Source organism: Salvelinus alpinus, chromosome 21 (genome assembly GCF_045679555.1).
Source record: "Salvelinus alpinus chromosome 21, SLU_Salpinus.1, whole genome shotgun sequence".
In the NCBI taxonomy this organism is placed as follows: Eukaryota; Metazoa; Chordata; class Actinopteri; order Salmoniformes; family Salmonidae; genus Salvelinus; species Salvelinus alpinus.
The window spans coordinates 5,178,065-5,204,334 of record NC_092106.1 but is presented as its reverse complement, the minus strand read 5'-3'; the positions used below and the strand labels follow the sequence as shown (position 1 = coordinate 5,204,334).

At 47.0% G+C, this 26,270-nt stretch overlaps 1 protein-coding gene across 1 annotated transcript in view; it reads right to left on the bottom strand.

The window, feature by feature from the left end:
• Positions 1-1,027: 1,027 nt before the first annotated feature.
• grik4 (glutamate receptor, ionotropic, kainate 4) overlaps positions 1,028-26,270 on the bottom strand; it is a 477,591-nt gene continuing 452,348 nt past the window's right edge. Inside the window, exons 14-21 of the mRNA XM_071356615.1 lie at positions 23,784-23,897; positions 11,940-12,049; positions 10,672-10,845; positions 7,367-7,532; positions 6,660-6,885; positions 5,939-6,067; positions 5,400-5,518; positions 1,028-4,165 (exon numbers count right to left, since the gene is read on the bottom strand). Coding sequence (XP_071212716.1) covers positions 3,764-4,165; positions 5,400-5,518; positions 5,939-6,067; positions 6,660-6,885; positions 7,367-7,532; positions 10,672-10,845; positions 11,940-12,049; positions 23,784-23,897 — 1,440 coding nt within the window. The 3' untranslated portion in view covers positions 1,028-3,763. The remainder of the gene's footprint in view (positions 4,166-5,399; positions 5,519-5,938; positions 6,068-6,659; positions 6,886-7,366; positions 7,533-10,671; positions 10,846-11,939; positions 12,050-23,783; positions 23,898-26,270) is intronic.

The window sequence follows — 26,270 nt, the reverse complement described above, 5'->3', positions numbered from 1 at the left end:
GAGGGAGCTGAAATTCCGTATTGCCCAGCAACAGCCCCGAAACCTGAAGGATCTGGAGAAGGTCTGTATGGAGGAGTGGGCCAAAATTCCTGCTGCAGTGTGTGCAAACCTGGTCAAGAACTACAGGAAATGTATGATCTCTGTAATTGCAAACAAAGGTTTCTGTACCAAATATTAAGTTCTGCTTTTCTGATGTATCAAATACTTATGTCATGCAATAAAATGCAAAGGAATTACTTAAAAATCATACAATGTGATTTTCTGGATTTTTGTTTTAGATTCCGTCTCTCACAGTTGAAGTGTACCTATGATAAAAATTACAGACCTCTACATGCTTTCTAAGTAGGAAAACCTGCAAAATCGGCAGTGTATCAAATACTTGTTCTCCCCACTGTATATGTATACTGTATATATTTATATATATATATACACACTGAGTGTACAAAACATTAACACCACCTTCCTAATATTGAGCTGCACTCCCTTTCGCCCTTAAAACAGTCTAAATTCGTCGGGGCATGGACTCTACAAGGTGTCGAAAGCATTCCACAGGGATGCTGGCCCATGTTGACTTTTATACTTCCCACAGTTGTGTTAAGTTGGCTGGATGTCCTTTGGCTGGTGGACCATTCTAGATCCACACGGGAAACTGTTGAGCGCCAAAAACCCAGCAGCATTGCAGTTCTTAAAACACTAACCGGTGCGCCTGGCACCTACTACCGTACCCCATTTAAAGGCACTTAAATAGGGTATGGTAGTCTTGCCCATTCCTTCTCTGAATGTCACACATACACAATCCATGTCTCAATTGTCTCAATGTACACTGACTGAAGTGGATTTAACAAGTGACATCAATAAGGGGTCATAGCTTTCACCTTGATTCACCTGGTCAGTCTATGTCATGGAAAGAGCAGGTGTTCCTAATATTTTTTACACTCAATCAGTGTATAGATGTATATTAGGAACAAAACATTATGATTACAGATTATTGTATGGAATATATATTAAAATGTTTCTGAGAAAGATAATTAGAAAATATAATTTTATTGAGTACATGTATTTATTGGTTTCTTTAAAAAAATTATATGAGGAAAATGCAATGGTTTATTGTTGATGTAAAAAAAACAAAATTATTTTAAGGTTGTGCCATTATATTTGAGGTGGGGGTCGCAAGAAATTCTTCGGAAGAAAATGGTGTCCCCAGAAAATCTGATGGAAAAAATGTATGCCCCGCTGAAAAAGTTTGAATACCACTGTTCTTAAGGGATCTTTTGCATTTGTGGCCTGCTGGCGCAAGGGATGTAGATTAAGGCATTATGAAAATAGACAACAGTCTCAGACCCTCATTGACCCAAACTAAGCTGTCTGCTCAGCCGTTTCATTAACATCATTGTAAAAATGCATGGCCTAGGTCATACACCTTCAACCAAGTACACTAAGGCAGGAGAATGCATATCCTGTGCGGAAATCCGGTGTTTGACTGGCACTTTGTATAGATGCCTTGAAAAGCAATTTTAGAGATGAATGAAATCAACTTAATAGTGGATTTAATTCAAATGCTGAAAGAGTCCCTTCAGATTTAAGGTCCAGGTTTTAGATTGGATGTGACAAATACAAATGAACCTGGCATACCTCCAATCGAATACTTTGTCAAGATGGCCTGGTTTCAGGCACTCTTGACATATGAGTGGCACACCCCTTGGGCATCGTCAAGGAGGCGGATCCATCAAAGCCTAATGTTGACAGACAGACCACAGTTGTTCACTTTCGCCCACTAATTTTAGTCAATTTAGTAGAAAAGCACAGACAAAACAATGAATCCCAAGGACACCACCAGCAACATATAACACATCCAACTTCCTAAAGGAAAATGAGTAACATTACATGCTACATCAATGAATTTGCGATATGGTACATTGACTAAATCAACTTGAATGAACACATGGAGAAAGTACAGCTTTGCTCCACAAATCCAATCTGGACGGGGATGGCCTTCATTTCATTACAAGGATTGTATTCATTAAGGCATGTGATGGAAAACACTTTTTCTTTTAAATGGCAAAGGAGAATTAAAATGATTGTTTCTTATTGGACAAGTTCAAGACTGTTTCAGTCCTTTTTGTTCCGTTTGGTGCCAAATGAATACGGTCTCTGCTGATGGTTACAGGGATAGCTCACCCCAAAATTGAGGTTTGTTATCATTGGGAAATCTGCAGACCTATATCCTAAATTAATGGGAATAATTGGCACCATATCCTTTCTCGAAATTGTATTGCGGAATTTACAAAATGGTGATCCAGGAATAAATGTCACATAAAAGACTTCAAACACCTCGGACTTACGAAAACGTCAGACAATGTTTCATTTTGGGTGGAGTCTTTAATAAATCAAATTAAAATTCCTGTAAAAAACATTTACTGGGAGTTTTAATTTCTTCTGGAATGTGTTGAATTCTTCCCCAATGCCACCATCTCAGTATGACTACCTCTGCAGTGTAACTATCTGCATTGCTTGTGTGTATTGTGTCTGTGTGTGTGTGCACATGCCTGTGTGCCTGCATCTGTGAGTGTGTGCGTTTATGTGCGTGTGCATGAGTGTGTAGTGCATGCCGCAGAGATTGTGTCTGAGTCATGTCGAAGCAATGGTGCAGCACGATGACAAAGGGAGTGAGTTGAACAGAGGGAATGGAGAGCACAAATTGGAAATAGCGAACCAATACCAATTTCTTACAGTATATGGGATTCATATGATACTGTATACCACAGTGGACAATGGAAAGAAACTCAAAATGGTGTGATGTTGTGGTTCCTAGTATTGTTTATGACTTGTGATCCGGGGGCAATATCAAGAGACAGGGCCCACACATGCGCAAAGGGAACGAATGAGGACTATTTCTGATTACATTGGGGTTCTTTGTGTCTCCGGGCAAATTGTTTGAACGGGAAACTCATTCTCCCCTCCAAGCATCAGCATCACACCTGCTGACATGCGTCGCTGTCTTTCAGAAACATGTTGAAAACACATTTTCATATAGGATACAGTCACTATTATAAAACGAGTCGTTGTGTTTTGTTTTCATGTTCAGTTCTCGTCGTCGTCGTCGTCGCCTCAAGGCCGTGGTGCTTTCCCATCGCTCAATATCCTCTTTTTTTGTCGGCACTTTCAAAGAATGATGCTGAATTGGAAGTCTTTTTCTACGTGTTCTCTGTTTTTAGCTCTGAAAAGTCTCAGAGAACAATAGAATAGTAACAATATGATCAATATCAAGAACACAACAAAAGGACAAATAATTTATAAACAAATCAACAATTAGCACGAGTGACAGAAAATACTGCATAGTACAAATGCCCCGTAACCTGTGTCCTTCACATCCTAGACAGGGCATAGGGCCTTCGAGACAGACAGCCCATACAGAGAGGTCGTGTCCCCTCTCACGGACTTCCTCTGGTAGTCTCTATGGACATGTACAATGGGAGTTCCATCACTAAGCCCAGGGCATCATTCCAGAGCTCCACTCAACTCAAAGATCCCTTCCAGGGGGGACGTGCCCAAAATTTCCACAGCCAAAGCCAACGCCCCAGCCACCGTCCTCCCAAATCAAATACACCAGGACCAAGGCAGCTCCTGTCACAGTACCACATGACCTTCCCATGATGCCCCCTGTTGCCCTTGTGGAGACGTGCCTACTGGGTACAGTAGTACAGTGGGTGTGTGGTGGTCTAGGTAGGTAAAAGGGTTGTCCAGGTCAAGGGGGGGGTCATTGTTATTCGGGTTCGCTGCTGTTGGTCGTTTTCTCCCACTCTATGCTCTCCTCGCTGTGGGTGGGCGAGGCGCCGTGGCCGGGGCCTCCCCCGGGACGCATGGCGCGCAGCCCCTGGAAGCGCCTGCACTCGGGGCAGATGCGGATGTGGCTGCAGCCACGCGCCACCAAAGCCGCCTCCTGCGCCAGTCTGTGGGAGAGGGGCTCGGAGAGGGGCAGGCCGGCGGCAGCGCCACACAACTTGCCATTGCTCAGGCTGACGGCGGCGGCCCTCGCCCGGCGCTCTTCCAGGGGCAGGGAGCGAGGACGGAGCATGGTCGTCCCCCGCCGACGCCTCAGCTGTAGGCTGTCCCGGCACAGGACGATCCCCTGGAGCTCCCGTAGCATCTCCTCACACACCGACAGCTGCAACACACAAAGGGAGAGAGAGGGAAGAGAGAGAGAGAGACCGGGTGATCTCACTGACACACTGCAAGATCAGAGACTGACGGACAGACAACAGCTACACAAATAAGATAGAATGGGATGTTCTGGACATTTAAACGTGACAATATCTAACGAAAAGGAACTGAAGACGTAGTTTGTTGAGAAAATATAACGACAACCTAGGGTCTTCAAAGAAAAACATTGTATACCGTACTTGATGGTTAAATATTGATATATTTCCTCTAGGTTGTTTAACGTTCGTATATATTATATGAAATGATTGCGAAATATTGGTTACATTGTACATTTAGCCATTGTCATCTCTATGACATAAGACTAATTGCCCATATTGCCCAAACTGTATTAAATGGGTGTTGCTGTATCTGTGTGTGCTAGTGTGCCTGTCTCCTCTCTGTGAGGAGAGAACAGAGATGTAGTCACACAGTACATCTTTCTAACTGTGCTGGCCCATGGCATCTCCCTTTGTACCATGTAATAGAAGGGAAACGCTTACAGAGGCACTGTGTGGGCTATGAGCCATGCAATGCTGACAAAAACCAAATAAGTCAATCCAAATAAGCAATTAGATCGATAGACAGCTTGTACGCACACACACTCACTTGATTGTTTCCTAGTCCCCCCCCAAAATATGTCAGGTGGCATAGGCTTTTCTGTAAACATGCTGGTTTATTTAGATATTATTATAATTTTTTTATCACAGTGTTGTATCGGGAACAAATCCAATTGAAAACACAATCCTATTTCGTGAAGAAAAACATGACAGAAAATGACTGCCGAAACGGAAATAAAATGAATGTCAAACCACGAAACTACGTCTCATTCAAATGTTCATTCGAAGGGGGCTGATTTTAGGCTGCTCAAGAACAAAAGCACAGCATGTGAAGCCACATTCACTACCAGTGGAGACCGCTGAAGTCTATTACCTAAAGGCCTGTAGATTGATAGTTAGATACTGTATGTCAGGTATTAGCTTTGGCTTTGTGCTGTAAGGTCTCGGAGGCAAATAAAGGCCATGGCGCCCACTCGGCAAGGGGTGGCAGGGATAGGAAGCTGTGTGTTCCCCCATGTGTGAGGCAGCATAGTGGGCTTGTGGGGATTGCTGCTCCTGGAGTTGAGCTGGGTCTGGGAGAAGAGAGCATCAGGGCGGGGAGAGGGAGACAAAGCAGATGCAGGTAAAATAGCCCTCTCTCACCTCTGTTCCGGGCGTCTGCCGCAGAAACCACATAAACTCCAGCACCGCCATGAATATGGCCACCAGGAGACCACACACCAGCACCACGAAGATACCGCCTATGTTTTCCATGCCTAGCCCTGAGAGGGAGGGAGAGAAAGAAATAGAGAGAGTCACAAACGCACACACATATACAATGCACACACATATACAATGCACACACATATACAATGCACACACATATACAATGCACACACACACACACACACACACACACACACACACACACACACACACACACACACACACACACACACACACACACACACACACACACACACACACACACACACACACACACACACACACACACACACACACACACACACACACACACACACACACACACACACACACACACACACCACAGTCAGCATCACAGTGACCCTGATACTACACCTGTCTAAATAGGGTGAGTAAGATGAGAGGGGGCGGACAAGGGGGAAGGAAGGATGGATGGATGGATAGAGAGAGAATGACAGATGGAGGGGTAATGGCACCTTTGGCACGGTGATCCTCCTCCTTTGGACACTTGCCACCATCCCACCATTTCCTCTTCAAGATCTCTAGACGGTTGTCTTCTTGCAGCTTGAGGATGGCAAGGTCAAACTCATCCCGGTACACTGACCCTGAGGAGGGAGGAGATGTACAGAGGGTCACAGCCCTGCAAAGACCGTCTCGTCAATGAGTGAGCATATAGATACATTCCCGGGAGGTTTCCTGTAGCATGTGTTTCTATGCATTATGATGAGTGCAGTTTACAGGAAGTGCTAGTCTATATGTGTGTGCGTAAACGTAACCTTCCTATGACCTATGATTTGCATATCCCACACTGTACACTAAGGCAGTGTTTCCCAAATTGAACAAATACTGGTATGTGGTATGGCTGGGGGTTTCCGAGGACCGGTTTGGGAAACACTTTTCAAAGACAAAAACCAATGCCATTTGTTGGTTTCACTTTGAACAAGATTTTTCAAGCAACCTCCAGTCCATACCAAGAGTCGATTAAAATAATTTCACTCATTCCAGTTCGCTTCCACTGTTCATGGACTTTGAAAGTGATGTAGTGACAGCATTTCCTTTTCATAAACACGAGAGTGAGCAGAGAAAACCCACAAATTTCCCCCCAAAAATGCACGCTCCATTTGGAGTTGTGTAAATTGGTACTCTCTCCTTCTCCTCCATGCCCTTCTCTCCTCCCCATCTTCCCTCCACACTTACCCACTGGCATGCCGATGCCGTAGCCCTTGGTGTCCAGCAGACCTCCTATCTGGGTGAGGTTACAGTTGCGCTGCCGGTAGTACTCGTTCATGGTGCTCTCTAGCAGGTAGGCGTAGTTGGAGTTGACCACGCGGGCGATGCCCTCCTCCGTGCTCTTCACAAACACACTGGGCTGCTTGGAGTGCATGAAGTTCCACATGCGCTGGTACGTCTGGTAGCGCGAGTTCTGTGATATAAGGGGGGGTCATGTGACAAGAAGAGGGAGAAGCACGGTCAGATCTGGTCTGATCTGAGGGCTGAGGGCATGCTTTGGGCTCTGGAGCCCCATAGGAATCTAAAGGAGAGAGAGAGGAGCTCCCTCTCTCTCTGACTGTTTCCCTTTCGGTCTTTGTCCTTCTCTCTCTGTCTCCGCCCTTTCTCTTTCTCTTTGACAGATGAAAGCCTGCTTTGAGGCCAGCTACATAGGCTGAAAGGGAAAGTCAGCGGCTGACCCAGACTGCCTATCTCTCCAGGGGGAAGAGGATATTGACAATCAGACAGGAAATAGATAAGTCATGGTCGGTGGAGGTGGAGGTGGAGCAGGGGACAGACAGGGGACAGACAGGGTCTAAGAGAAGATCAGTGACAGGTCATCTATTATAGTGGAGGGGGCCATGTGTGAGGTATGCGTGCGTGCGTGCGTGTGTGCATGTGTGTGTGCCCTTCACCTGGAAGAAGGTCATGGTGGAGCCCCCGTGCATGGTGCCGTACTCGATGGCCGTCTGGTCAGCCAGGTCGTCCACTGACTCGATGGGCACCTCCATCCTCTGGACAGTGAGGAAGGCAGCCAGGTTGGCCGTGTAGGACGAGATGATGATCAGGGTGAACGCCCACCTGGAGGGACAGAGGGAGCAGCAGTCAGACGTACCGACTGGGACTACCTCAGAGGTACAGTATTAGCTATAGACTCACACAGACTACCTCAGTGGTACAGTATCATCTATAGACTCACACAGACTACCTCAGAGGTACAGTATCAGCTATAGACTCACACAGACTACCTCAGAGGTACAGTATCAGCTATAGACTCACACAGACTACCTCAGAGGTACAGTATTAGCTATAGACTCACACAGACTACCTCAGTGGTACAGTATCAGCTATAGACTCACACAGACTACCTCAGAGGTACAGTATCATCTATAGACTCACACAGACTACCTCAGTGGTACAGTATCATCTATAGACTCACACAGACTACCTCAGAGGTACAGTATCAGCTATAGACTCACACAGACTACCTCAGAGGTACAGTATCAGCTATAGACTCACACAGACTACCTCAGTGGTACAGTATCAGCTATAGACTCACACAGACTACCTCAGAGGTACAGTATCAGCTATAGACTCACACAGACTACCTCAGTGGTACAGTATCAGCTATAGACTCACACAGACTACCTCAGAGGTACAGTATCAGCTATAGACTCACACAGACTACCTCAGTGGTACAGTATCAGCTATAGACTCACACAGACTACCTCAGAGGTACAGTATCAGCTATAGACTCACACAGACTACCTCCGTGGTACAGTATCATCTATAGACTCACACAGACTACCTCAGAGGTACAGTATCAGCTATAGACTCACACAGACTACCTCCGTGGTACAGTATCATCTATAGACTCACACAGACTACCTCAGAGGTACAGTATCATCTATAGACTCACACAGACTACCTCAGTGGACAGTATCAGCTATAGACTCACACAGACTACCTCAGAGGTACAGTATCATCTATAGACTCACACAGACTACCTCAGAGGCACAGTATCAGCTATAGACTCACACAGACTACCTCAGAGGTACAGTATCAGCTATAGACTCACACAGACTACCTCAGTGGTACAGTATCAGCTATAGACTCACACAGACTACCTCAGAGGTACAGTATCATCTATAGACTCACACAGACTACATCAGAGGTACAGTATCAGCTATAGACTCACACAGACTACCTCAGTGGTACAGTATCAGCTATAGACTCACACAGACTACATCAGAGGTACAGTTGAGGTTTATGGTTCACTGTCTCAGGCAAAACCAATGAGTTATGGCATTCCGCAGGGGAGCGTGCTTGGGCCTCTACGGTTTTAACTGTATATAAAGAATATGAAAGATGCTTGTTCTTGACGTATTTTCCTTTATGCGGATGGTGTCTCATCAAAAGTAAAACTATGTTGGAGAGCATTCTTAGCACAGAGCTTACTAACATTAGCAAATGGCTTGGAGATAATAAGCTATCTCTACACTTAGGTAAAACTGAGGCAATTACTTTTGTGTCCAGACCTAAATTGTGTAGGTCCTCTGAAATCAAAGTGGAGTTAGGGGGTGAGGTGCTGCCTACTAAAACATCTGTTAGCTACCTGGGATGCATCCTTGATGGAAGCTTGGGAGATGTGAGCATGGCCAGTAAAGTGCTACGGAAGGTTAATGTCAGGACTAAATTTTTAGCTAGAAAGTCCAAGCTGCTTGATAAGGACTCCATGAGTGTGCTAGCCACTGCCTTCATTCAATGCCATTTTGACTACGCTAGTACTTCCTGGTTTGGGGGCTTATCTAAGCTTCTGAAGGGGAAGCTCCAGATAGCCCAGAATAAGCTGATCAGGGTAGTATTGAAGGTGAGTCCACGTACTCACATAGGCAGGAGCTGCTTTCAGGAACTCAACTGTCTGCCTGTTGAGGCTAGGGTGTCCCAGATTAGACTAGGTTTGGTTTACAGGAGTATTTATGGTTCTGCCTGTTGAGGCTAGGCTGTCCCAGATTAGACTGGGTTTGGTTTACAGGAGTATTTATGGTTCTGCCTGTTGAGGCTAGTGTGTCCCAGATTAGACTGGGTTTGGTTTACAGGAGTATTTATGGTTCTGCGCCCAGATATCTAAATAATTACTTTCCCCATGTTAGGGATGCACACAATCACAGCACCAGATCAGGTGTTGCTGATGTGTGCTTATACAGGTTCAGGAGTAATGCTGGGAAAGGTACTGTCTAGTATACTGGAGCCTCAGAGTGGAATGAATTGCCTCTGCACATAAAAATGACGTCCTCTCTGGGCAGCTGTAAAAAATAAAGTAAAAAACTGTTTGATGTCTTCTGTGCCCATATGAATGACCCTTATGATGTAACTGCAACGATGAGATAGATCAACGATGAGATAGAGCCATCTTGTTTCAAGAGGACCACAATGGAAATAAGTCCCAGACTTCATTGTGTGTTATCCTCCATGATTATATTCATGTGCATCTATGGCTTTTTCAAGTTTTATGTGTGCTTGTTTTTAAAAAAAAGGTCAAATTAATAAAGGAAATTAAGTATCATTTAAAGACTCACACAGACTACCTCAGAGGTACAGTATCCGCGATAGACTCAAGCACATAGGCTACCTCAGTGACTACCAGGTATGGACTCAGACATACAGACTACCTCAGCGGTACAGTATCAAGTATAGTATCAGACTCTTAATTGGATAGGAAAAAGGAAATATTCAGGGCCCAGATGGTAGGCTAATTGGAGCAGGGACACATACATGATATGATCATAGCGTCGTCTTAAGGGTTTATAATTAGAGGTTCACCTTTTGCCTGTGGCCTTGACCTCTCTACTGCAGCTTCAGGAACTTCAAAGTAACATTCTCCCATGTTTCCCTTAGTAGCGTACTGAACCGAGCCGAGCTTACCTGCGCTAGCCTGTCTGGTTAACCATCCACCATAGTGGCTGGAACCATGGTGGAAATGACATATCTGAGCAACATTACGGCTCAGGTCCGCATCGAGACAGATGTTGTAAAGCCAAGGTGTCTAAGTCAAGCAGTATGATTTATCAAGTACACTATTACCGTTTTCACACTACTGTGCCAAACCAAGCTGTGCTAAGCCAAAGGTGTACTGGATGGGCCTGGTTACGCATCCACCATAGTTGCTGGAACTTTGCTGGAAAGGACCATGCGAGAAAAAAAACACATTTGTACTCACCATACTCCACTGACGCAGCGCGTGGAGAGGGCGCGGGGCGCAATGGTGGACCCCTGCTGCATGAACCCCCCCACGGGGAACCAGAAGCTGTTGCCTAGCGAGTATTGGTTGATGAGGAGGTTACAGCGCCCCTTCAGGCAGGGGTGGGGATTGTACCACTCGTAGGGGGTGAGTCTAAACAGACACAGGCACACAGGTGAGAGAAATTAGAGGGGAAATGCAACAACTTAAACAGTCAGCGGAGCACAAAGTCACCTTGAGTCCTATGAGGTGGTGTGACGTGTTTTTCAGTCCCCCTGGGTCAGGTGATGTACACTCCCATACACCTGATGAACACTCCCATACACCTGATGTATACTCCCATACACCTGATGTACACTCCCATACACCTGATGTACACTCCCATACACCTGATGTACACTCCCATACACCTGATGTACACTCCCATACACCTGCTGCTGTCTGCTGTGAGTGAAAGCGGTCTAATAAGCTACTAAATATACTGTATGGAGCAGAAGATTGAGCTGCCATGACAGCTTCCGGTATATTATCGTGTTTGTAGAATGATACAAGTTCTAAAAACCTGTAAGTTATTGAATGCATGCTTCGACTACTCAGGCAAATCTCCAAGGGTAATACTTAACACAGAGCGTAACACATTGTATTTAGATCATTCAACACGCAAACGAGTAAAGAATAATTGACTTCCAACAAATCAAATCACTTCGACCGTGAGGTCAGCACACCTTTGGCAACCCCTGTTCTCAGAATGTCTCGTTACAGCTGTCGTCACTTCTCAGGGGTAGGTTGTTTTCTTGTATTGTTGCTTTTTTAAATGTACCTGATTTGTCTTTCAGGCACACGACATCAACATTTAATCAAGATGGTTCCACTTCCATCAACTTTCAAAATCATCACCTTTCAAAGTGACAAAAGTGTCCCCCCACCCCGTTTTTCACCTCACCAAAATAAAATAACTTTTTACACAATAAATACATACATTATTATATCAAGGGGTTGCTGCCTGCTACTAAATCATCTCTCCTTCCTATTGAAGTGTGCCCTCGTTCACTACTCCATGGGCTATAGGGAATTTACAAATACCAGTCATTTCCTATCAAATCCATGAACAACTGCACCATTGGGGAAAAGGAGAGATTATTGGGACACAACACGTGTCTACTGTAGTTGTGCTGCATATGACGTGTCAGTTCCTCCAAAGCACCAGTAGATGTCAATGTGGAGCTGAGAGGAGTTGGAGGACTCACCTGGCGACCAGAAAGAGCACACAGCTGACTGCCAGGTAGGCTAGCAGCATGAAGAGCCACACCCCGGGAGAGAAAGGGTCTAGGAAGGAGAAGTAGCCAGGTCTGCGGCCCTACAACACACACACACACAGAGACAGAGACAGAGACAGAGACAGAGACAGAGACAGAGACAGAGACAGAGAGAGAGAGAGAGAGAGAGAGAGAGAGAGAGAGAGAGAGAGAGAGAGAGAGAGAGAGAGAGAGAGGTGGTTAGCTACATTACATACACACAGATACACCCTATGCCAGTACATCTGCTACAGATGTATCCCTATGACTGAATGTTCCTGTGTTTACTACGACTGGAGACTCCAAGACATGGAGCCATATGCCTCAGGTCTATATTTACTACTGGGAGATGATCAGCCTGAGTTCTATATGGAGTTAATTCATATTACTGAATTATTTAGCACCGATTGCCATTGTCCACAAAATGAAACCAATTACATCTGAAATAGAGCTCTGGAATATGCATGGTTGAAAGTGACTGCAGAAGGCCAGTGCACCAGCTAGGGGCAATTACATTATCTTCAATGGACATGGAGAAACCCAAACTAGCACAGTCCATCAAAGACAAGAACTGCAAGGACGGACGTGGTGTTGTTAGGGGCAACAGCACAGCTATGTAGGTTATCTGACATCAAATGTGGCCTCACTGTGTTAAGAATATGTCATGAGAATAGGTCTAATCCTACAATAAGCTGTTTGACCACTTACAGTAAATGTCACATGTCACATCAATTCACCAAAACGACAACCCCCGTGATAATAAGCAATACAACATGCATGCAATGCAAATGCCCCCTCCCCCCAAAATATATTGCGAGGGGAAAGGATTTAAGGGCATCTGAAAAATGTTCATGATGAATTAATCCATAATAAGACCTGGTTGAGCTCGGACATTCATTCATGTGCCTGTAATCACTCCTGTATTACTGTAATTGAGAAACGTAGGAGTGGAGCTGGAGATTTCTAGTTACAGTAGAGAGAATTAGCAATGGCCTGTCCTGAGGAGCCTGGTGCTACCAGCTGATGGGGGCCTGCCTTGTGAAAATGATCCATTTATGGTACCAGCGTCACCGTACTCTCTGATAGGGGGACTCTGTAACGCTACTCAAACTGGTCAAGGGCCATTCTAGTGTCGGAGAGAGTCTTGAAACGAGAACGGGTAGTGTGTGTGTGTGTGTGTGTGTGCGTGCGTGTATATTTTTTGAGGATGTGACCGCCGGGTTCAAATCCGGGTCTCCTGCATGCCACAAGACTGTCTTAGCCCACTAAGTTAAAAGGCATTCCAAACCACCTCGGTTACAAAGGCAGGGCGTACATTAAAAGGTCATGCCAATGGCGGTGCAATGCGGTGACAACTCCTGCAGGAATATATCGGCGAAACGTAACTAGGTGAAGGTTGTGCTGACACGAGGTGTCCTGTGGTCATCCAATCTGGTGCCAAGTGAAGCGAGCATTTTGTTTACAGAGCTACTCTATTTAATTCCCTGTTTAGCTTCCACTAAGGGACCATTAAGGAAGGGCAGAGCTGTTGAGGAGATAAGCACAACAGTAGCAGATGGAAAAGATCAGAGAGAGAGAGAGAGAGAGAGAGAGAGAGAGAGAGAGAGAGAGAGAGAGAGAGAGAGAGAGAGAGAGAGAGAGAAATAGAAAGAGAGGGATGGAAGGAGGGGGAGAGAGACATACCGCACAATAACACTATGAAGTGAGCTCAACTTTCCAGAAGTAACGTTAGTACATAGAACAAAGACATAGGCATGATGTAATGTAAACAGTTGCCTAGGAGAATCAAAAATGCAAGTACAGAGTGAAAGGGACCGACAAAGGGAAGGTCTGTGTGACCAGACTGTATTTTCTGAGGTTAGACCTTGAAAGTGTCACAGTAGTATGTTTGTATTCTCTAGGCATTTCTATCAAGTATGGCTCAGCCAACCATTCTATTTGCTTGTGTAAAGCCACGGAGCATATTTTTACTCTTGTCCTGTATTCAACAGTAGCTCATTCCCTGTGGCCCTCCAGACATCTCAGCACAGCAGTGTTAAAACCCTTTAACATGCAGCTCAACTGGGCGTTGGAGCTCATTTTGACAACCAATTTGAAATGAAATTAAACATATGAATTTTGTTTGGCATATTTTATCATCTCAACCAATGACATTTAGTAAAACGATCATGTGGTTTTCATTTGAACAACCATTCAAAGATGGCTGAAAACCTCATTTACTACACATTTTTTTTGTATAAAATGGGAAATTACAAGGTTGCAAAATGTTTTTGGCCTTTAAACCACCGTTTAAGAATGATTCAATTACTAATCTGTTTTCAATTTTAAGAACTCTTGAAAAGTATGATCTATCCGGTGGTTGAGTTGCTATTAAGTCAAAGTCAGTGATAATGGACAATAGAGAAATATTATTCTGATATTTCTTTGTCTGTGCAAATAGAAAAATCCTTTCAAATCCATATAATTATTTACTGCCTGCACGTTAATTTACATGCATTTGCATATTCATATTATGACACACAAATGTATCACACTTTATTCTTATTTGATATCAGTCCTCATTTAACTAGGCCTATCTTCCATTATAAGTAAATGAAGCAGACAAAATTTTAATGAAAAAGTATATGCAAATTCCAATACAAAATGTATTTACTCTAATTGGGCAACTCAACCGTCTGGTTGAAATGTTTGCGATGCATTATTTATCAAAGTTTATGTCACGCAAACAAAAATTCTCCATAAATAGCCTATATTGAGGCTATATACGCATATTTTGCAGAACAATACTTTTTCTTACATTTTTTTCTTCATGTGCCAGTTAAAGGGTTAAGTTGGTAAAATGTTATTCTGTGTGTGTGTGTGTGTGTGTGTGTGTGTGTGTACTGGGCGATGGAGGGAGGGAGGTGGGCAAGGATGGCAAGCTGTGATGGTACGTTTGTTTCTTCTCAAATAGGAGAGAGAGCTCCCTCAGCCTGTCAGGAAGCCCTTTGAGGTGCCAGTCATCTGCACTGATCTGTAGTCAAGGTGGGCATCCCGACTGGCAAAGGCAGCTACGATCACAACATGTCATTTTTTTGGTAACACTTTACTTGAAGCCTGCAGATATAATGGTTTATAACTTGTTATATACAAATATGCACTTATGTCTTATTATACAGTTTATAATATGTAATGGCTCTTTCTTTTACAATTTAGACATTGCGGGAAAGCGGGAATTGAACCCTGGTCTCTCTGATCATGTGCCAAAAGTCAGGACTGTTACCACTCAACCACGGGCTCTGCACTGTACAACAGGTCTCTCTGACTGTACTCATGACTGTATCCAGGCATGTATGGCACTTTGACTGAATAGGAAGGTCTTTATTGGACATGGGCTTTACAGAGTGCAATAATCATCATCATCCCATCAAATGGAGAACCGGGGGAGAGGAAGAGAGGAGACGGGAGGCGCCGGTTGTGACAACTGCCTCATTGCCCATGCTGATTTTACAAGCCAATCCAAACAATCGGAAATGAAGCGTTATACAAACCCCTCTCCCCATAGGCTCTACTTTGTGTTAAGTGGCGGGATATAAGACCTTTAGCACAGAGTTTCTAAACCCAGAGGCGCAACATCGCGAGACTTCCGGGAACGCTTGCGAAGCAGACCAAGCAAACCAGGCTGGGGTTTGGGGTTTGAGAAGTCAACGAGAGAGAAGTGGAAACGTCTTCCTTGGCACAAACTCGATTCGAGCCATTGTCTTAAGTAGTCAAACTTGTTATTACTCCAACCTCGTGAAAGTGACAAACTGATAGGTTTTCATTTTTGTCAAAAACAACTGTTTATCAAAGGGTTGCCTTCAATTTGACTGCCTGCACATGCACAGTTCGGAACGAGACGACCGCTAGACCCGATGACGTGTTTCTCTGCATGCGCTTAGCTAGCCAGCGTCGCCATGACATTTCCTCTGGGATTTCTATTGGGGAAGCTATTTCTATCTTCATACTGTGCTGTCTGTACCTTTAGTTCAAGGATTTCACCAGCATATCATATCCCTCTTCCCTCCCTTTATTGTCATTCCACACGTATTCAACCTAGGAGGACGGCGGGACTGCACTACAGAAACACACCGAGTGAAGGAGAGTAACACGTCTTTTTTTTCAAACGCCAGCCACCTTCAGAGATGCGTCCCTATTTGTGGTCCGCCACTCGCATCCCTGCTATTATGGTCTCCGGGAAACACGGAGGCGGAGGAGTTCTGTTTACGTGGCGAGAGGTCGGGGGGCTGCTGATTTGCCGCCGTCCCAGATTCCCTCAGCGCTCTCTCCCGCAGGAGAGGGGAAGCGGGGAAGGTGGAGGTTGGGGCGAGGTTGGAGGAGGGCAGGCACACTCAATCAGGATCCCAGTGCCACACTCCCACAAGGCAGCTCGTGAATGTGACACCGTTCCCCTCTCTACCGACCCCTAATTAACGTGTGGGTCTAATTAGGTTTTTAATATCCATATGCACCCTCAATAGTCTCTCTTTCTCTCTCTTCTCCATTCTCTCTCTGTCTCTTTCTGTCTTTACTACTCCTACTAGGTGGGAGGGATTGGTGGAAAGACGTCCTCAGAACATAGACGTGGAGGATGATGAGAAAGAGGGTTTGATGAAACAAGTGGACAGATTGGGGGAGTGGTAAAGCCTCGGAGTATACTCCAAGATGGAGAGATGAAGGATGTAGGGTAATCAAAAGAGGACTGTCGCGCTCTCCCAAAACACTTTATAAAACAAACCAGTTAATCAAGATAATCAAAAAGAGATTAAGAACACACACACACACACACACACACACACACACACACACACACACACACACACACACTATTGGGGTGCACCGTGGACAGAAAGAGATTAAACTGTAGTAGGCAGGGCCAGACTAACGCATTTGGGGGCCCCAGTGCATCTACATTTACATTTACATTTAAGTCATTTAACAGACGCTCTTATCCAGAGCGACTTACAAATTGGAAAGTTCATACATATTCATCCTGGTCCCCCCGTGGGGAATGAACCCACAACCCTGGCGTTGCAAGCGCCATGCTGTACCAACTGAGCCACACGGGACCGGGATCTACTTCCAGGGGCACATGCCCTGCATGCCTGTTCAGTAATTCGGCCCTGGTAGCAAGCCTATTCTACGACCATGCAGCAGGTCATTAAGAAATCGACAGGCATCTCTATTTTAATCCATTCTCCCCATTGTTATTGATCAGGCTGAGTGTTATGCCGATGAATGAGGACCCAAAAGCGACGTAATAGTAACAGAGTCTTTATTCCAGTATAAAACAAATAATGATACTCCTGGATATAAATCAATGGAAATCCAAAACAGGAAACTGAAATCCTCTCGTCAATAGAGAGGAACGACTGGAGACGCGACCACAGACTGCAGGTCGCTTCAGGAAGGCACAGGCCGTAGCTGACATAGACACCTGCTCACACGCAGCATCTGAAGAAGGCAAAAGAACACGACAGGGCGGAACAAGACACAGGAACTGCAAACATCAAACAAGAATCCGACAAGGACAGGAGCGGAAAACAGAGGGAGAAATAGGGACTCTAATCAGAGGGCAAAATAGGGGACAGGTGTGAAAGAGTAAATGAGGTCGTAGGGAGAATGAGAAACAGCTGGGAGCATGAACGGAACGATAGAGAGAGAGAAAGAGAAAGAACCTAATAAGACCAGCAGAGGGAAGCACAGGGACAAGACATGATCAAAGACAAAACATGACAGTACCCCCCCACTCACCGAGCGCCTCCTGGCGCACTCGAGGAGGAACCCTGGCGGCAACGAAGGAAATCATCGATCAACGAACGGTCCAGCACGTCCCGAGATGGAACCCAACTCCTCTCCTCAGGACCGTAACCCTCCCAATCCACTAAGTACTGGTGACCACGTCCCCGAGAACGCATGTCCATGATCTTCCGTACCTTGTAAATAGGAGCGCCCTCGACAAGGACGGGGGGGGGGGAGGGGAGACGAACGGGGGCGCGAAGAAAAGGCTTGACACAGGAGACATGGAAGACAGGGTGGACGCGACGAAGATGTTGCGGAAGAAGCAGTCGCACAGCGACAGGATTGACGACCTGAGAGACACGGAACGGACCAATGAACCGCGGAGTCAACTTGCGAGAAGCTGTCGTAAGGGGAAGGTTACGAGTGGAAAGCCACACTCTCTGACCGCGACAATACCTAGGACTCTTAATCCTACGCTTATTGGCGGCTCTCACAGTCTGCGCCCTGTAACGGCAAAGTGCAGACCTGACCCTCCTCCAGGTGCGCTCACAACGTTGGACAAAAGCCTGAGCGGAGGGAACGCTGGACTCGGCGAGCTGGGACGAAAACAGAGGAGGCTGGTAGCCAAGACTACTCTGAAACGGGGACAGCCCGGTAGCAGACGAAGGAAGCGAGTTGTGAGCGTACTCAGCCCAGGGGAGCTGTTCTGCCCAAGACGCAGGGTTTCGAAACGAAAGGCTGCGTAAAATGCGACCAATCGACTGATTGGCCCTTTCTGCTTGACCGTTAGACTGGGGATGAAACCCGGAAGAGAGACTGACGGAAGCACCAATCAAACGACAGAACTCCCTCCAAAACTGTGACGTGAATTGCGGACCTCTGTCTGAAACGGCGTCTAACGGGAGGCCATGAATTCTGAACACATTCTCAATGATGATTTGTGCCGTCTCCTTAGCGGAAGGAAGCTTAGCGAGGGGAATGAAATGTGCCGCCTTAGAGAACCTATCGATAACCGTAAGAATCACAGTCTTCCCCGCAGACGAAGGCAGACCGGTAATAAAGTCTAAGGCGATGTGAGACCATGGTCGAGAAGGAATGGGAAGCGGTCTGAGACGACCGGCAGGAGGAGAGTTACCTGACTTAGTCTGCGCGCAGTCCGAACAAGCAGCCACGAAACGACGCGTGTCCCGCTCCTGAGTAGGCCACCAAAACCGCTGGCGAATAGAAGCAAGCGTACCCCGAACGCCGGGGTGGCCAGCTAACTTGGCAGAGTGAGCCCACTGAAGAACAGCCAGACGAGTAGAGACAGGAACGAACAGAAGGTTACTAGGACAAGCGCGCGGCGACGCAGTGTGAGTGAGTGCTTGCTTTACCTGTCTCTCAATTCCCCAGACAGTCAACCCGACAACACGCCCTTCAGGGAGAATCCCCTCGGGGTCGGTAGAAGCCACAGAAGAACTAAAGAGACGGGATAAGGCATCAGGCTTGGTGTTCTTATTTCCCGGACGATAGGAAATCACGAACTCGAAACGAGCGAAAAACAACGCCCAACGAGCTTGACGTGCATTAAGTCGTTTGGCCGAACGGATGTACTCAAGGTTCTTATGGTCAGTCCAAACGACAAAAGGAACGGTCGCCCCCTCCAACCACTGTCGCCATTCGCCTAAGGCTAAGCGGATGGCGAGCAGTTCGCGGTTACCCACATCATAGTTGCGTTCCGATGGCGACAGGCGATGAGAAAAGTAAGCGCAAGGATGGACCTTATCGTCAGACTGGAAGCGCTGAGACAGAATGGCTCCCACGCCCACCTCTGAAGCGTCAACCTCGACAATGAATTGTTTAGTGACGTCAGGAGTAACAAGGATAGGAGCGGATGTAAAACGCTTCTTGAGGAGATCAAAAGCTCCCTGGGCGGAACCGGACCACTTAAAGCAAGTCTTGACAGAAGTCAGAGCGGTGAGAGGGGCAGCCACTTGACCGAAATTACGAATGAAACGCCGATAGAAATTAGCGAAACCGAGAAAACGCTGCAACTCGACACGTGACTTAGGGACGGGCCAATCGCTGACAGCCTGGACCTTAGCGGGATCCATCTGAATGCCTTCAGCGGAAATAACAGAACCGAGAAAAGTGACAGAGGAGACATGAAAGGCGCACTTCTCAGCCTTCACGTAGAGACAATTCTCTAAAAGGCGCTGGAGTACACGTCGAACGTGCTGAACATGAATCTCGAGTGACGGTGAAAAAATCAGGATATCGTCAAGGTAAACGAAAACAAAAATGTTCAGCATGTCTCTCAGTACATCATTAACTAATGCCTGAAAGACAGCTGGAGCATTAGCGAGACCGAACGGCAGAACGCGGTATTCAAAATGCCCTAACGGAGTGTTAAACGCCGTTTTCCACTCGTCCCCCTCTCTGATGCGTACGAGATGGTAAGCGTTACGAAGGTCCAACTTAGTAAAGCACCTGGCTCCCTGCAAAATCTCGAAGGCTGACGACATAAGGGGAAGCGGATAACGATTCTTAACCGTTATGTCATTCAGCCCTCGATAATCCACGCAGGGGCGCAGAGTACCGTCCTTCTTCTTAACAAAGAAAAATCCCGCTCCGGCGGGAGAGGAAGAAGGCACCACGGTACCGGCGTCGAGAGAAACAGACAGATAATCCTCGAGAGCCTTACGTTCGGGAGCCGACAGAGAGTATAGTCTACCCCGAGGGGGAGTGGTCCCCGGAAGGAGATCAATACAACAATCATACGACCGGTGAGGAGGAAGGGAGCTGGCTCTGGACCGACTGAAGACCGTGCGCAGATCATGATATTCCTCCGGCACTCCTGTCAAATCACCAGGTTCCTCCTGAGTAGAGGGGACAGAAGACACAGGAGGGATAGCAGACATTAAACACTTCACATGACAAGAAACGTTCCAGGATAGAATAGAATTACTAGACCAATTAATAGAAGGATTATGACATACTAGCCAGGGATGACCCAAAACAACAGGTGTAAAAGGTGAACGAAAAATCAAAAAGGAAATGGTCTCACTGTGGTTACCAGATACTGTGAGGGTTAAAGGTAGTGTCTCACATCTGATACTGGGGAGAAGACTACCATCTAAGGCGAACATGGGCGTGGGCTTCCCTAACTGTCTGAGAGGAATGTCATGTTTCCGAGCCCATGCTTCGTCCATAAAACAACCCTCAGCCCCTGAGTCTATCAAGGCACTGCAGGAAGCAGCCGAACCGGTCCAGCGTAGATGGACCGACAAGGTAGTACAGGATCTTGATGGAGAGACCTGAGTAGTAGCGCTCACCAGTAGCCCTCCGCTTACTGATGAGCTCTGGCTTTTACTGGACATGACATGACAAAATGTCCAGCAGAACCGCAATAGAGGCAAAGGCGGTTGGTGATTCTCCGTTCCCTCTCCTTAGTCGAGATGCGAATACCTCCCAGCTGCATGGGCTCAGTCTCTGAGCCGGTGGGAGGAGATGGTTGAGATGCGGAGAGGGGAAGCACCGTTAACGCGAGCTCTCTTCCACGAGCTCGATGACGAAGATCTATCCGTCGTTCTATGCGGATGGCGAGTGCAATCAAAGAGTCCACGCTGGAAGGAACCTCCCGGGAGAGAATCTCATCCTTAACCTCAGCGTGAAGTCCCTCCAGAAAACGAGCGAGCAACGCCGGCTCGTTCCAGTCACTGGAGGCAGCAAGAGTGCGAAACTCTATAGAGTAATCCGTTATGGATCGATCACCTTGACATAGGGAAGCCAGGGCCCTGGAAGCCTCCTTCCCAAAAACTGAACGATCAAAAACCCGTATCATCTCCTCTTTAAAGTTCTGATAATCGTTAGAACACTCAGCCCTTGCCTCCCAGATAGCTGTGCCCCACTCCCGAGCCCGACCAGTAAGGAGTGATATGACGTAAGCGATCCGAGCTCTCTCTCTTGAGTACGTGTTGGGCTGGAGAGAGAACACAATATCACACTGGGTGAGAAAGGAGCGACACTCAGTGGGCTGCCCAGAGTAACATGGTGGGTTATTAACCCTAGGTTCCGGAGACTCGGAAGACCAGGAAGTAGCTGGTGGCACGAGACGAAGACTCTGAAACTGTCCAGAGAGATCGGAGACCTGAGCGGCCAGGGTCTCAACGGCATGACGAGCAGCAAACAATTCCTGCTCGTGTCTGCCGAGCATAGCTCCCTGGAACTCGACGGCAGTGTTGAGAGAATCCGTAGTCGCTGGGTCCATTCTTGGTCGGATTCTTCTGTTATGCCGATGAATGAGGACCCAAAAGCGACGTAATAGTAACAGAGTCTTTATTCCAGTATAAAACAAATAATGATACTCCTGGATATAAATCAATGGAAATCCAAAACAGGAAACTGAAATCCTCTCGTCAATAGAGAGGAACGACTGGAGACGCGACCACAGACTGCAGGTCGCTTCAGGAAGGCACAGGCCGTAGCTGACATAGACACCTGCTCACACGCAGCATCTGAAGAAGGCAAAAGAACACGACAGGGCGGAACAAGACACAGGAACTGCAAACATCAAACAAGAATCCGACAAGGACAGGAGCGGAAAACAGAGGGAGAAATAGGGACTCTAATCAGAGGGCAAAATAGGGGACAGGTGTGAAAGAGTAAATGAGGTCGTAGGGAGAATGAGAAACAGCTGGGAGCATGAACGGAACGATAGAGAGAGAGAAAGAGAAAGAACCTAATAAGACCAGCAGAGGGAAGCACAGGGACAAGACATGATCAAAGACAAAACATGACACTGAGAATTTCAATTAAAGTCTGACATAAGCAGCAGGGTCCCTTGTAGAAATCCCTGCGTCAGAGATCAATAGCTAGTAGATTAAACCCAAACAAGTGCAGTCACAGAAATTCGAATATTGAATGGTGGAGCTGGAGCCTTGTAGCTCTGTGTGAGACCTAAGAGATTGCCAAGGGGCGCTGGGAGGGAGGGAGTCCTGGGTAGAGAGATGAAGAGAGAAGAAGAAGGAGACACCGGGGACAGGTACTGTGTAAAGACTCCAGACAGACAGATAGACAGAGAGATCAGTGCAGCAGACCCTCACACTTTGTAGTTAGTCTCTTCCGCCCGTCACTCCTGATCTTAAGCAGTGGAGGCTCCGCATCTCTCTCTGCCAGTTACCTTACACATGGTCTTCATCCCTCTATCCTTCCCCCTCTCTGTCTGTCTGTGCCTGCATTGTTAGGGCAGTAGGAGTGTGTGTGTGTGTGTGTGTGTGTCAATCTTGCACTGCGGTGTGTGTGGGCTTCCCCTCTCCTCCTCCACGCCGCGTCAGCTCGCATGTGAGCATGTTCCAACACGTCAGCAGTAGCAGCAACCCGCCGCAGAGGTGATACGGCAGCCCACTTACTGTGCACCTGCTGCTATCGATTCATTTGACCAACTGTTGGCCCAATGGAGCCTCTCTCCTGGCAGCTACACCTATTAGCACCAAGGAAAAGGGGAGGGACGCAGATGGGGTGACAGGGGCGGCTGTGAGTAAATACCCTACTGGGACGCCATATTAATGTTTTTACACGCCACCGCCCGGTCCAAAGCGGCTTCATCCGGCCCGGTGGCCAGAGGAGATACCAGCGTGTCACCTTGGATATTGGGGGAAGGGCTTTGATTAATGGTTGGCGGGTGTTAAAACATAGAGACAGCCGTATTGGATTTCCACAACTGTTGCCTGGGTCTTGTTCTATACGCAGGGCTCAGGGCTGTTATTGGTGCGAATTAGATCCCATTCAAAATAAGAGGAGAAGTGAGATTGGGAATGAAAGGTCGATTCACACCAGCATATCACGGAGCAGAGCACACCATCTGTTACTCTGGCGGAGGTAGAGAGAGGAGAGGGATGTAGTGAGAGGAGGAGAGGGGCTGAACCGGCACCCAGACCGAGGCTGATGATTGGCCGCTAGGTCATTAGCCACGGTCCACTGACTCCCGTGGTGCCTGGGGTGTGGGGTCGGCGCAAGCTGTTTGTAGGGGTCGGAGAGGTCAGAGGTTAGTCTTACCAAGTGCACACGGTACATGATGCTGATTCCAAGGGTCATAAAAGGCTTGGAGAAATCGATGACCTTCTCCCTCTCTGCGGTGATGGTGAGCCCCGCTACGGCCAGATCCGCTTTCTGGAATAGACACGCACGCACGCACCCACACACAGACACACACACACATACACCACACCAACCATTCAGATATGCACAGATATGTAAATCTACAGTAGCAAAAGTTGGGTTGTGGTGGTGGAAATGCATGGAAAGTAAGTAGTAAGTAGGCGACTAGCGTAATTCCACACCTACTGTGCTGCCATTGTTGTCCGTGATGCATAGTCTGCCAGCAGTATGTAGCATAATCCACCATTGGCTTTGTGTCCAAGACCTGACTCACGCAGGACACCAGGGAGAACAGAGTGTAGAACAAAGGGGAGGGTCTGCGTCCCAAATGACACCCTATTTAGTATGTAGTGCACTGCTTCTGAGCAGGACAAATAGGGCTTTGGTAAAAATGTGTGTACTATACAGGGAATAGGGTGCCATTTGAGACACACAGAGTGCAATGTTTTTGCAAGCAGGCGAAGGGCAGATTGTTATGACAAATCACTTGACACAGCAGCCAGTCAGCCAGCCAGCCAGCCAGGCCGAGCCAGCCAGTCAGCCAGGCCGAGCCAGACAGCCAGCCAGCCGGCCCAGCCAGCCAGCCAGCCAGGCCGAGCCAGCCTGCCAGCCGGTCAGTCAGTGCTACTGGGCATGGTAGAGCTGTGGCGGTGGCTGCTCAATCCCACTAATCATCCGACGCTACAAAGTGCATCTGCAAGGGATTTTCATCTCTCCTGGGACCCAGTGCAACCCTATGCTGCTCTTTGTCTTTCGCAGTTGGAAAATAAGAGGATTGTCAGAGCTCAACTCTAAATGAGAGGAGAGCCTGCCTGCCTACAGTGCTGGATCCGGCCGTCAGCATTCATGACCCTATTTTTTTGTTTGTTTTACCCATCAGCCCCTTTTCTGATTGTCGGGCCAAGTGAGTGTGCCCCCTGTTAACTTGGCTAGAAGGCTCTGTCCAAAAGAATCTGTGGAAATATTTTGCTCTGATAGCACACCCATCATCAGTTAGGGCCATGCCATTATGGTCACAGTGCACCTTGACACACAAAATAAATTAACTAGCAAACAAATGTGGACCAATCAAGAATATTAACTTTGTTTGAGACACAGTATAGACAGTAGTATAGCTGTAGGGTCTTGTTATGTTTTAATGTACCCTGTCAAGTGGGTATCATACACTTTTCAATGTACAGTAGGTGGTCCTATGAGGACTCTGCCTATCATAATGCCTTTGCCTTGATCTGAGAGCAGCAGTTGAGAACCGAGAGAGAGAGAGAGAGACTGAGAGAGAGGGGGGGTGCAGGGGAAGGCTTTTCACAGCTTCAGTCTGTTTGAGTACACGCCCGTGAAGGAGTTGGCCAGTCCTGTCCAGAATAACTTGAACAGCGAAAACAGAGCTCCATGTGTTCACACGGTGGTGAACAAAGTCCGGAAGGCTTTTTAGTGGTTGTTCTACAGTGTTTTCACTGACAACAGCTCTGAATGAACAAGCAAAACCAGGCATTTAGCCAACCCCCAGCAAGCCCCAACGCAACAACAAAAAGTATCTAGGCAAAAGAAATCCACAACAGAAAGAAGTCACACCTCTTCTGAAAAAGAAACGTGAAACCGTAGCGGCTGCTGAAATATTGATGCACCTATTGAATATTAATATTGATTACTGGACTCTAACAGCTATTCAAAGTATTCTGGGGGGAGAAAGAGAGAGACAGAGATAGAGAAAACAAACTGTATGAAGTCAGCTCTTAAATAATGCATCGTTGTATTCTTTCCCCATGCCACCACACTTGTTTCCACTTTCGCTCAATCATAAGATTGTGCCCCAGAAAAAAAAGAGATAGGAAAAGAAAATCTAAGCCGTCCCTACAGCTGCTGAATAATGCATTGAGTTAGAGGTTCCCCATTGTACGTGGCATTTCATCTTCCCGCTAGGGCTTTGTCTCCGTCTCTATGGCTGCTTAAAGTAAAGCCCCCGTCCCCAGCTAGCAGACTGTAGCCTTGCATAGGAAGCTTGTGGAAAGCTGGGCCATACATTCTCTTCTCTCAGCGTTCGCTCTACTTTTCTGTGTTAACCCTGTCAGCCACTATAGGCTAGCTGCAGTACAACCTCTCTTCTCTCGCCCTCTCTTCCTCCCTCTCCTCCTCCTCTTCTCTAGTCTTTTTCTTCTCTAGTCCTTTCCATTTTGAAGGTCTTTCCAGAGAGTGGCGCTCAGAGGCAGGGACCCAGTGATCCCACACCTTCCCGCTCTGTCTCGCCTCGACCTTCACCCTCTCCGACGTTCCTCGGTACTCCGGCACTCCGTAGCAGTATCGTGTGAGGCGCAATTAGACAGAGTGGAGACCTCCTCAAGGTTACCAAACCAGAAACAACTTGCAGGGGGACAAATTGATACAATA